Below are 12,444 nucleotides of genomic sequence, written 5' to 3'. Positions count from 1 at the left end.
AAACTAGGCCTACAAGGGAGAAGTGATTTGCCAGAGACCAGTGGTAGCAAATGATAGAGCTGAGATGTGGCAAAGTGCTTTCCTGTCTATAGTAACAGGAGTTATCTGTCTGTCTCTAGGCACTGAAAGGGTCCAAGAAGCTAATCTTGTCTGTGCATTCTGTCGGACGCATCCCAGGGGGCTACGTCACCAATCACATCTATACCTGGGTGGATCCTCATGGCCGAAGCATCTCTCCCCCTGGGGGTCTTCCCCAGCACCAGAGCAGCTCCCTCCGGAGGCAGGAAGGGGAGAGGAGGAGCATCCTGCAGTTTCTTCCAGAGGGAGATGAGAAAAAGGTAAACAGTTTTATCCCTTCCACATTTCAACTTTTCCCTATCTTGGTTTCTATATATCACAGATTGGCATAAGAAATTAAAAGGGAATTTTTGGGGAGTTTTGCAGAAGCCGCAGACAACAGGCAAAGGCCAGTAGACAATACAGAAAAAGTTTAGAAACTCAGAAATGCAAAAATATATGTACAGTATTGTATAATATCAACATATTTTATCTTTTAATAACACAGTCAGATTTCTTCTCTAGTGCAAGGGGAGGGCCAAAAACTTTTACATGGATTTTTCAGATCACTGGGGTGCTGTGCCCCTAGACCCCTCAATGTGGAAGGGATAACTATAGATGGAACCCAGGTTGCCCAAGGTTTCCTTTTCTTTATAATAATAGGAATGAAGTGGTTTTCTGGTACAACATTCCCTACCTGTTGAAGTCCTACACAGTTAGAATTTGAAAAAGGAGGGGGTAGATCCAGTCTAGACGTAACTATCTATTCCCAACCCTGGATGTCCTGGAAGTCGAAGCAGTAAGCCTTAGCCTGAGCTTGTTTTCAGTACCCCTTATAGCTACATTTGTCCCCTGTGGCCTAGAGAAACACAATTCCCAGAGTTGGAAGGGACCTCAGAGGTCATCCTGTCCAAGCCCCCTCTACCTGAGCAGCAGATGACATCCTTGATAAGTAGTCATCCAGTCTCTATGGAAAGGCTCCAAGTGAAGGGAAACAACTATCTCCTGAGACCGTCCACCCCGCTTTTGGACATCTCCAGTGTGTTCCTCTTTGGGAAAATATTGCATAGATGGAGCTGAAATCTGTCTCTCTGCAATATTCCCCCTCCCTCCTTGTTCTTAGCTTTATACTCTGGTGCCAAACAGAAAAAACCTAATCCTTCTTCCTCATAGCAGCTCATTACATACTTGATAGTTATTATACCTACCCTGATTATTATAAAAGAAAATCTTTTCTGTAAGTTAAACATATCAAGTCATTCATCTGGTCCCTACATGGCAAGGTTTCTAGTCTCTCCACCTTCTCTGTCACATTCTTCTAGACATGCCCCAGCTTATCAATGTCCTTCCTAAAATGTGGTGTTCAGAATTGGACACATTATTCTAGATGTCATTGGACCCACCCTAGAGTGGGTAAATGACCTCTCATCTTCTAGATGAATCTAGTCTTCTCTGAATACGGCATAAACTTACACTCTGGCTGTATTTTCACTGTCCTCACCTAACAATGTCCAGGAGATAGTAATATTCTGGGAGAATTCTACAGAACTCATGTTTTTCCCCCCACCCTGGCTCTACTGTTATCTTCTTGAAGCTAAATATCCCTAATTCCTACATCCCATCCCGACATGGCTAGGTCTCCAAGGGCTTTATTATCCTGGTCACACTTCCTTATTGAGAAACAGAACCTGAGGGAATTGGGTATTTGAGGTGAGGGCAAATATTCAAGATAAACTTTACTGTTACTCTTCTGCCTACCGCTGGTCCTCTAGCTAGCATAGCAGACTTGGATGTGACTAAAAGATTCATTTGCTTTGATTTGATAAAGCTCAAATGAGATTGCTATGAAAGCACCAATAAATGTCATATTCCTTGCCCTAATGGAGCTTACAATCTAGTAGGTCTAATTAGACATGTACACAGTTAAATGATGGGGAGTGGACCTGTGATTTCACTGGTAAAGGGAACTCCCAGATGCAAAAACTCCCTCTATCAGTGCAGGTTGGCATCTTCCCTGAAACTTAGATATCATTTTAGAGAGTTACTTGGGGCACTGCCCAGTAAGTATCAGAGGTAAAACTTAAAGCCAAGTCTTCCTGGGTCTGAGGCCATTGTTTTCATAAAATATGACACAAATTAGAGTATGACACACATATAAGAGGAACACAAGGTACTAGTTGGTCAGATAAGAGGAGGAAATAACGTCTTCTTGCTGCATAGTGGGATATTGAGAAGGAATCCTAGGACTCTTTCACCAGGAGGGTAGCATTTGAGCTGTGCCTCAAAAGGAATGGGAAGGATGTTGAAAATAGGAACTGCTGATGCTAAGTGAAGTGAGCAGAACCAGGAGAACATTGTACATAGCAGCAGCCACACTGTGCGATAACTAACTATGACAGACTTAGCTTTTCTTAGCAATGCAACGATCCAAGACAGTTCCAAAAGACTCGTGATGTAAAATGCTATCCACATCCAGAGAAAGAACTATGGAGTCTGAATGCAGATCGAAGCATGCTATTTTCAATTTTTTTTGTTTTTTCTTTTCCGTAGTTTTTCCCTTTTGTTCTGATTCTTTTTTCACATCATGACTAATGTGGAGATGTGTTTAATATGATTGTACATGTATAACCTATATCAGATTGCTTGATGTCTTGGAGATGGGGGAGGGGAGGGAGGGAGGGAGAAAAACTTGGAACTCAAAATTTTATAAAAATTAATGTTGAAAACTACCTTTATATGTAATTGAAAAAAAATGCTATTAAGGATAAAAAAAAGACAATGTGAACTGGTGGAAGGAAGAAGAGGGATTCTAGGCATAGGGAACAGTGTGGGGAAAGGTGCGGAGGAGGGACTGCCTGGAACCTAACGGGGGCTAGGCCTCTGTCTTGGGGCCACTGTTAAAACAGTGCTTCTTATGCCAAGTTCCACAGAGGAAATGGGAGTTAAAGAAAGATGGAAGATGGTGGGGGGTGGGGAGAAATGGGACAAGGTGAATATTATAGAGGATAGAAGGTCAAGCTGGCTACTGTGTCCTTCCTCCGCGCCCCCTATAGTGCAATTGTGGAGGTGTCAGTGCAGATATAAGAAAATGCTTGTCCGGTGCCATACTCATGCTAGATCTTCCGATCTATGTGCCCTGAGTCTAAACTACCCTAAATGTACAATACCTGTGAGTGTGTGATGGAAAGAGGACTTGACTTAGACCCTGGCTCTGATACTTACTAACTTTGTCACTTGGGGCAAACCCAGTTTCCTGTTTGTAAAATGAGAATTGTTACATTCACACTATCTTATTTACTTTACACCGTCATTGTGCGGAAAGTATTTTGTCAGCCACGAAGTGCTATGTAAATGTGTTATTCTTGTTGCTAACAGATGCATAAAAGAACTCATACCATTTTGAATATATTAATTAGCCTCTGACACATATTAGCTGTGTGACTGTGGGCCAATCACTTAACCTTTCAGTGCTCTAGGCAGTTCTCTGAGACTCTAACTTATAAAGATGGTGCTGACATGTATTGGCAGAGGGAGTTTTCTTCAACCTTGGGAATTCCCTAAACCAGTGAAATCACAGGTTTAATTCCTATCTTCTGATTAGCCAATGGCAAGGAGTACTACCATACTTCAGGGATATAGACATGCCTTAAATGAACTGCCTGCCTCCTGGGCTCCTTCAGATCTGAGGGGAGAGCGAGATGGAATCGTAGTATTATTGTCGGCTTAAGAGCTGGAAACAACCTTAGAGAAAATGTCCGGTCCCCCTCCTTTTACGTATGAAGAAACTGAGGCCTAGAGAGGGCAGTTGACTTTCTCAGATAATATAGCCATTCAGTAGCAGAATGGGGACTCAGACTTAGGCTCTCTGATTCTAAATTGAAAGCTCTTTTGCATAGAAAGGGAAAGAGGAAAATCAATTAAGCAGTTATCAACAAGTATTTATTTAGTACCTACTATGTGTAGGTACACTGAGGATGCAAATATTAAAAAAATAATAATCCCTACTCTCAAATAACTTACATTCTATCAGGGAACACAACCTGTCTCTGTGGGTATGTGTATGTGTGTGACATACTGAGTTGCCTGCCCCTCTCTCTCTCTGCCTTCCTCCCCCTCTCTTAGTCTCTCTGTCTTTCTGTCTCTCTTTCTCTCTCTCTCCATACACACACACACACACACACACACACACACACACATATGCATAAACATATAGGTGTGTGTGTATACATATGTACACCCATGGAATAAATACAAAACAAATACATAGTAATCAGAGATGGTGGGAAGTAACAATTGTGGGGAATTAAGGAAGGCATTGTGCAGAAGGTGGTTCTTGAATTGCATCTTAGGGGGATTCTATGAGGAACAAATGTGTTTTAGGATGACCAATTGCAAAAGCTCGTGTGAATTGGAAGGTGGAGAGTTGGGAGATGGAGCGACCCATGCGGAGGAACAGAGACCAATTTGGCTGGACTGTAATGTAGAATGAAGCCAAACAGAGGACCAGAGGCAATAGGGAAAAGATAGTAAGGAGTTACAGCCAGGAACAGTTTGTTTGGGAAAAGTTCAGAATAACTTGCTTAGATTTTAATGTTGGACTCTCTGGTCTCAGCAGCCTCCTCCCTCCTCCTCTCTCACCAGCTTCATCACCTTCTAATTTGCTCCAGATAAATCAGATTCACCCAAGAGGCCCTTTGGGTCACCCCGTGGAGTGCTTGGAGAGTGAGTGTCACTCTTACCTGACAGAAAGGAAATCTATTACAGAATGAAAGGCCCCATGCTTTGCTGATGAAATATTCATGGTGGTCATGGGAAAGGCAATGTCGTCATTGTCATTTCGATTTAAAGGAAAGGAGAAGTGTCTGGAACAGGGAAGAGTCTGGCAAAGGGCTGCTTTGTGCCTTGGATGCCTGTCGGCTTAATGTGGAGGCAATGCCTGGAGTGTAATCCGTGAGACGCCTTTGAAGTCAGACTCGAGAAACATTTCTCCTTGGTATTTGTCTTTCCCTCCTTGTGCATCTCTGATTGCCATCAGTCCTTTGACTTTTGCACACATCCTCAACATCCACTTTGAAAGCATTTCTGACCTTAAGTAATACATACAATATATACCAATAAATTATAATTATGTCACATTCTACAGTTTACAAAGTATGTCCTTCACAATAGACCTGTGAAGTAGGTAGGGCAAGTATTAGGAGCCTTATTTTATGTGAGGAAGTTGAGACACAGAGAGGGTAAAGTGACCTACCCAAGTGTTCTGACTTCACATCCAGCATTCTTTCCACAGTACATGGACATAGAGGATTTGGAGCTGGAAAGATCCTTAGAGATCATTTCATTCTGCAGTGGAGGAGGCTACAGCCCAGCATAGGGAAGGGAGTTCCCCGAGGTCACACAGCTTAGAAGTAGCAAGTTTTCTAGGTCCAAATCCAAGGCCCCGTCCACAGTACTACATTGCCTCTCCACAAAATGCATTTAACTTATGTCTCCCCACTCAGTCTAAAGTGCAGTCATATCTTATCATCTGGATAAATACATGTGCCTCCTGTGAATGGAGCCTCAGTGATATGTTTCATCATCTAAAGTCAGTGTATGAAGACTCACATAGATGGTCTCTATCCTGATACCACCTTTAGCACCATGGGCAATTCTTCTATGACTGATTTATGGGGAAACAAAGAGGAATGAGAAGACTGAGATTAGTATGGATGGAGGGAGCATCAGTTGAGTCTGAGATCCATCTAGGTCTTCAGAGTGGTCAGCCAACAGTGTGGCGGGCCCACCCCTGTAGTAATAGTAGCTAATAATAGCCAACATTTATATGGCACTTACCATGTGCCAGGCACTGTGCCAAACACTTTATAATTATTATATCATTTGATCCTCATGACAGCTCTGGGAGATAGAAGCTATTGTTGTCCCCATTTTACAGGTGATGAAACTGAAGCAAATAGAGGTTTAGTGGCTGGCCCAGGATCACATAGCTAGTAGGGGTCTGAGGCTGGATTTGAACTCAGGTCTATCCTGAATCCAGGTATGGTGCTCCATCCACTGCACTATCTAGCTGCCCCTGTGCCACAAATCCTGCACTAGTTGCTTGACCATGGGCCCAGTTTGTGACCTTAGACTAGAAAATTGATACACTGTGGTTTCTTCTTAGGTTTCCCTATCACTACTTGGTCTTGGGCTCTTCTTAGATCTTTGTTGGAGTAGTTGTAGGGGGACCTGGGCTGTATGGCTTTTTCCTCCTCTTCCGTCATTTGGGCCAATCTTCTGAAGAGGATTTATGGGAAAATATCGAAAAGAGTGGAATGTGGAAAGAATAAATGGAGTATTCATACCAGTGAGATCACAGATCTTTCAAAGTATCCAAATTGGCAGCCCCAAAATAGTTAAGAGTTATTCTCTTGATTTTCTTGGATTCAGCTGTTTAACACACAGACTTTTAAATGTCTTGTTTGCTTTTTCATATGTAGCCCCAGCGCTTAGCAAGCATTTAATAAACGTTCTCTCTCTCACATATATACACACACACATCTTTATCTATCCATCTGTTTATCCATCTTTCTTTTTCTATCTATCCATCTCTCTAGTGAGATGGTGGGGAGTATCTATCTTGTATTTTCTCAGAATGTTTAGATTATGCTGCTTTACACTTTCTTGAAAACCTGACCTAGAAATTAAGATTATTTAGAAAATTTGATTATGTTTTTTCTTGCAGTGGACACCAGCAGCCAGTAGGTTAAAAGTGATGTGATGGCATTATGGGTAATGGAAAGAACCAGTGTGGGGGTCAGGAAACCGGAGCTCTAGCTCCAGTTCTGCCACTCACTCTCTTGCCATGTGACCTGAGGCAGGTCACTTTTCCTCCCTAAATGTCAGCTTCCTCATCTATGAAATGAGAATAGTAATACTTGTACTCACAGATCTGTTACAAGGATCAAATGAGATAATGGATAAAAATTACTTTGTTACCACAAAGTGCTATATAAATGTAGGTTCTTATTATTATATTATTGATTGCCATTGTCTTTACAGTTTCTTTCTCCCTTTTCCCCCTGTTGATCACACCATAACTTTTAAAAATTCTATTTGCTTAACATTAATATGCAAGATATGATGCATTATAATCTTTTCTGATCAAGGCAGAAGTTAGTCCTTCAGGCTTCATTGGTATGCATGGATGTGGCTTGCCATTGGATGCTGAGACTGGTGCTTAGTCTGGGGGCTTTATACTCTAGATTGAGCTTCACCTCTCTTATGATAAGTCACCCATTACAAGAGAAATGGTGACATCTTGCAATCATGAGATGAGGGAGTGAAACTAACTGGTGCACTTTTATTTTTCAGAACAAGTCCCGAAAGGAAAAAAACTTGAGTTTCTTCATTTATGCATGCTGGGCACCCTTGAAGTGACCTAGAGTGTGCTCAGACTTAAGTTCTCCTGCCTCTCAACTCCCTTTACAAGGGCAGTATACAGACACGTCCAGGAAGAGTGGTATGCAGCCAGCGAGAAGTAGCAGGAGTCCGGCAGCCATGGCAGAACTGTGTCCAAATTGAAAATGCATAAATTTCTTTCCATCATTGAGAAACTAGCAGGATGTTTTATAGGGGGAGGAGGGTAGAGAAAAAGGATTAAATCAACTACTATAATGTAGACTTTTTTTTTTACAAGATATTTGAAAAAGAAATGTGCCCAGAGATCCAGAATTAACACTTCAGGTGGGAGAGGGATATAGTTTAATACTAAGATGAGGAGCCAAATAGAAAGTTTATAAGGTAGATTTGAAATGAAATGTTCCTTCGGCTAGTTTGTCATCGAAGGACTCATCAAGGTTAAAATCAAGGCCATGAAGCAAATGTGTCAAAGCAGAAATGTTCTTACTTGGTCCTTTTATCAAACTCTGTGAATGTTTATTTAGTGCCTATTATATTCAGAGCACCGTTTAAAAGCTAAGGGAATGTGAAAACGGATGCAACATAGTCCTTGCTTCAAGGAAGTTACAATTTTGTAGGGGGCATGTGGCAACTATAGAGATAATGATAATCATGCTATTTAGCATTTCTATAGCTCTAAGGTTTGCAAAACAATTTACATATTCTTTCCCATATGATCCTTAGAACAATCCTGTGAGGTAGGAGCTATTATGAGCCCCATTTTATAGTTGAGGAGCCTAGATGAGTATTCTTTATAAAAGATATAGAAAGCACAGACATCCCGATCAAGATGATTGATGCTATCTCCTTGACAGGCTTGGAATGAGTTGTCTGGTCAATTTGACCAGGTTAAAGATGCTCTGCTTTTCAGGACAGCTTTCTATGGAAGATATAATCCCATTCACCACAGGTTGATTGAGTCATGGTTATTGAAGATCTCACCCTTGGACTGACTTAGGCCAATAAAGTAAAAACAAAAAACAAAAAACAAAAAAAGAAAAAACCAAGCAGACATCAAGTAGGGCTATCAAAGAACCAGAGCTGAGCCAAGCACATATACAGAGGGTTCCAGGGGACCCCTTACCCCAGAGAGACAGTGGTAGAACTTCTCAATCTCAGAGATGGTGTAAGGCAATAAAAGGGTGGCCAGTTAGTCAGTAAACATTTATCAAATGCTTACTATGTGCCAGGCACTATGTTAATACAATTCCTAATGCCAGGCACTAGGAATACAAAGCAAGGCAAAATATGTTCCCTGATCCCAAGCAGCTCATGGTCTAATGGGTGAGAAGGAGTTCTTGAAGTGGGGAACCAAATGGGCCCAGAAGAGGAGGGAATCACATGCTTCTATATTTGGTGGTGGTTGGAGGTATCTTTAAAGTGGTTGTCATGTCAGTAAACATTTATTAAGTGTCTACTATGTGTCAGGCACTAGGCTAAGTACTAGGGATACAAAGAAAGGCAAAAGCTAGGTGCTGTTCTCAAGAAGCTCATGGTGTAATGGGGAAAACAATAATTTACAAACAAGATATATATGGAATAAATAGGAGATTATCAACAAAAGGAAGGAATTAGCATTAAGGAAGATCAGGAAAGGCTTCTTATAGAAGGTGAACTTTCAGCTGGAACTTGAAAGAAGCCAAGGAGGCCAGGAGGTAGAGATGAGGAGGGAGAGTATTTGAGGGATGAGGGACATCCAGGGAAAAAGTACAGAGTCGAAAGATAGAACAATTTGTGTGAGGAACAAGAAGACCAGTGTCCCTGGATTGCAGAGTATCAAGTGGGGAGCAAGGTGTAAGGAGACTGGAAGGTAAAAAAGGCTTTGAAGGACTTTAAATGCCAGACAGAAGATTTTCTATCTGATCTTGCAAGGCAATAGGGAGCCACTGGAATTTATTGAATAGAGGAGTGACGTGGTTGGACCCTGTTTTAGGAAAATCACTTTGAAAAGCTGAGTAGAGGATGGATTGGAGTGGGGAGAGGCTTGAGGCAAGAACAACAACCAGTGGGCTATTGCAGTCGTATAGGTGTGAGGTGATAAGGGCCTGCATTGGGGTGGCAGTGTCAGAGGACAGAAAGGAGTGTAGATGAGAAATGCTGCAAAGGTAGAATAGATAGAACATGGCAAGATTGGTTATGGGAGAGACAGTAATGAGTTGAAAATGACAGCTAGTCTGGAACTTGAGTGGTGAAAGTTCCTGGACAACACTGAATTCCTGGTCAGTGCTAAGGTCCTGGGCCCAGTCTCCTAGAGAGCAGGAATAAACATGTAGTCCCAGAACTGGAGAAACACCAAGGCACCAAACCAGAATGTAGAGGAGAAAACCTGGACTTTGCAATCCATTACTACAATAAATTATGAAGACTGCCACATAGGTACCTAGGTAGCGTAGGAGATAGAGTGCTGGACTTGGAGTCAGGAAGAGCCGAACTTAGATTTTGCCTGAGACAATTAGCTCTGTGACCCCGTGTAAGCCACTTCATCTCTGTGAAGCCTGTCCATCTTCTATGGTAAAATAGGGATAATAGCATCTCTTTCCCAGGGTTGTTGTGAGGATCAAATGAATTAATATTGTACAGTAATCTGGAAACACTAATGCACTCTATAAATTCGGGCTATATTGAAGAGATATGAGAAGACTCCCCCAACTACCCTTTATGGAGGTGGGAAGTCCACAAGTGTTATATACTGAACATGATTCTGGACTTTTTCAACGTATCAGTCAGCTGTGCTTACTTTTTTTTTCTCTCTAAAAAAATTGTTGTTGTTCAATTGTGTCCGACTCTTCATGACCCCATGGACCATGCTTGTCCGTGGGGTTTTCTTAGTTAAGATAATGGAGTGGTTTGTCATTTTCTTTTCCAGTAGATTAAAGCATACAGAGATTAAGTGACTTGCACAGGGTCACAGTTAGTGTCTGAGGCTGGATTTGAACACAGCTTTTCCTGAATCTCTGTTTGGCACTTTATCCAATGAGCCATCTAGTTGCACTAAAAAAAAGAAAACCAAAAAACCAAACCAAACAAAAAACACTTTTTGTCATAGGGGATGGCTCTCAGGGAGGGAGGGAGGAAGGATACATGGGATAGTATAGTGTTGTAAGAAACAGAAAATATCAGTAAAAACTTATTTTAAAAAATAAATGGTAGCTACTACTATGATAATGATGATAACAACTATCACCACCACCACCACTACTACTACTACTATTGCCACCATCACCATCACTACTACTTCTACTATTACTACTGTTTCTACTATTACTACTACTCTTATTGCTATCACTTTTACTACCACTACCATCACCACTACTATAACCACTTCAACTACTACTACTGCTACTGTTACTGCTACCGCTACTACAACTACAACAACTACTACTACTATCATAACTACCACTATTACTACTACTATCATGACCACCATCACCACTACTACTACTACCACCACCACCACCACTATTACTACTACTACTACTGTTACCATTACCATTACCACCACCACTTCTACTATTACCACTGTTACTACTACTGACTCCTCTCACCATCATTACCACTACCACCACTACTGCCACTACTACTACTACTACTACTACTACTACTACTACTACTACTACTACTACTCCTACATAAGTCTACTGGGAAACAGGATTGAATCTTTAGTAAATTCAAATGCAAAATTCCATTTTGGGAAGGAGAGGGGCTCACCTGAGTATGAGGGGCATGTATTTTTCTGTCCTCCTTCAGTGTCTCTCCCATCTTGGGGAGTCTCTGTCACCTACATGGATTAATCTGGGAACAAAGGAAAATGTTCTTGACTCTTCAGTATCTCTCTCTCTCTCTCTCTCTCTCTTTTTTTTAGTCAGTTGGGGTTAAGTGACTTGCTTAGGGTCACACAGCTAGTAAGTGTCAAGTGTTTGGTCTGAGGCCAGATTTGAACTCAGGTCCTCCTGACTTCAGGGCTGGTGCTCTATCCACTGTGCCATCTAGCTGCCCCATCATCAGCAGTTTATTTATTTTTTTTGTACTTTAAAAAAATTTTTTTAGGCAGTTGGGGTTAAGTGACTTGCCCAGGGTCGCACAGCTAGTAAGTGTCAAGTGTTTGGTCTGAGGCTAGATTTGAACTTAGATCCTCCTCATTTCAGAGGTGGTGCTCTATCCATTGTGCTACCTAGCTGCCCCTAGGATCTCTCTTGATTCTTTTATAATTTTTTGCTTTTTTTTCTGTGGAGCAAAATAAAGGCCATTCTATATACAGGATCTATTGTTAGCCTGAGTGCATGTTATAGGAGCTTAAGGCCCTTTTTGCTCACATCTGTAGGGATCTGGGTGTGACCTATGTTCTTATGTTCCCAGGGGAGATCCTGCATGTGAGCAAGATAAATCCAATTTCAAGGATTCCCAGGGGCAACACTGGACAAAGATATGAAGCAAAGAATAATTTATGCAAGGCCCTGAAGATTGATCCATATTCTTATAAATACAGAATGTATGGTTCTGGGCCAAAGGTTAGATATGTAATTTAAATCACTCACTTATTAAGAATCATAGGATCAGAGATTATAGAATTACAGATTTATAGCAATGAGCCCTTAGACATAATCTAGTCCAAGCCTCTCATTTTACAAATGAGCAAACTGAGGCCCAGAGAAGTTAGCTGACTTGCCTAAAGTCTTATAGGTAGTAAACAGCAGACACAAGATTTGAACTCCAAATACAGCACTCTTTCCCACTATATCAGATGCGAGAAAATTAATTAATTTTTTTTGTTATTGGGATTTTTTTGAGGCGGTTGGGCTTAAGTTTAAGACTTGCCCAGGGTCTCACAGCTGGTATATGTCTGAGGTCAGATCTGAACTCCTGACTCTGGGGCTGGTGCCCTATTCACTGGAGGAAATTAATTTTAAAGAACTTATTTTGGGAGGTGATGATGGGAATATGGGAGTG

The 12,444-nt window shown here is 41.4% G+C and overlaps 1 protein-coding gene across 9 annotated transcripts in view; it reads left to right on the top strand.

The window, feature by feature from the left end:
- Positions 1-12,444, top strand: part of LOC114047369 (whirlin-like) — a 134,603-nt gene that overhangs the window by 35,188 nt on the left and 86,971 nt on the right. For all 9 annotated transcript variants that reach the window (XM_027868185.1, XM_027868184.1, XM_027868182.1 and 6 more), the window contains exon 2: positions 120-338. In XM_027868185.1, coding sequence (XP_027723986.1) covers positions 120-338 — 219 coding nt within the window. The remainder of the gene's footprint in view (positions 1-119; positions 339-12,444) is intronic.

This window comes from Vombatus ursinus, unplaced genomic scaffold (genome assembly GCF_900497805.2).
Source record: "Vombatus ursinus unplaced genomic scaffold, bare-nosed wombat genome assembly UNPS02014786.1, whole genome shotgun sequence".
In the NCBI taxonomy this organism is placed as follows: Eukaryota; Metazoa; Chordata; class Mammalia; order Diprotodontia; family Vombatidae; genus Vombatus; species Vombatus ursinus.
This window is presented reverse-complemented; position numbering and strand designations above follow the sequence as displayed.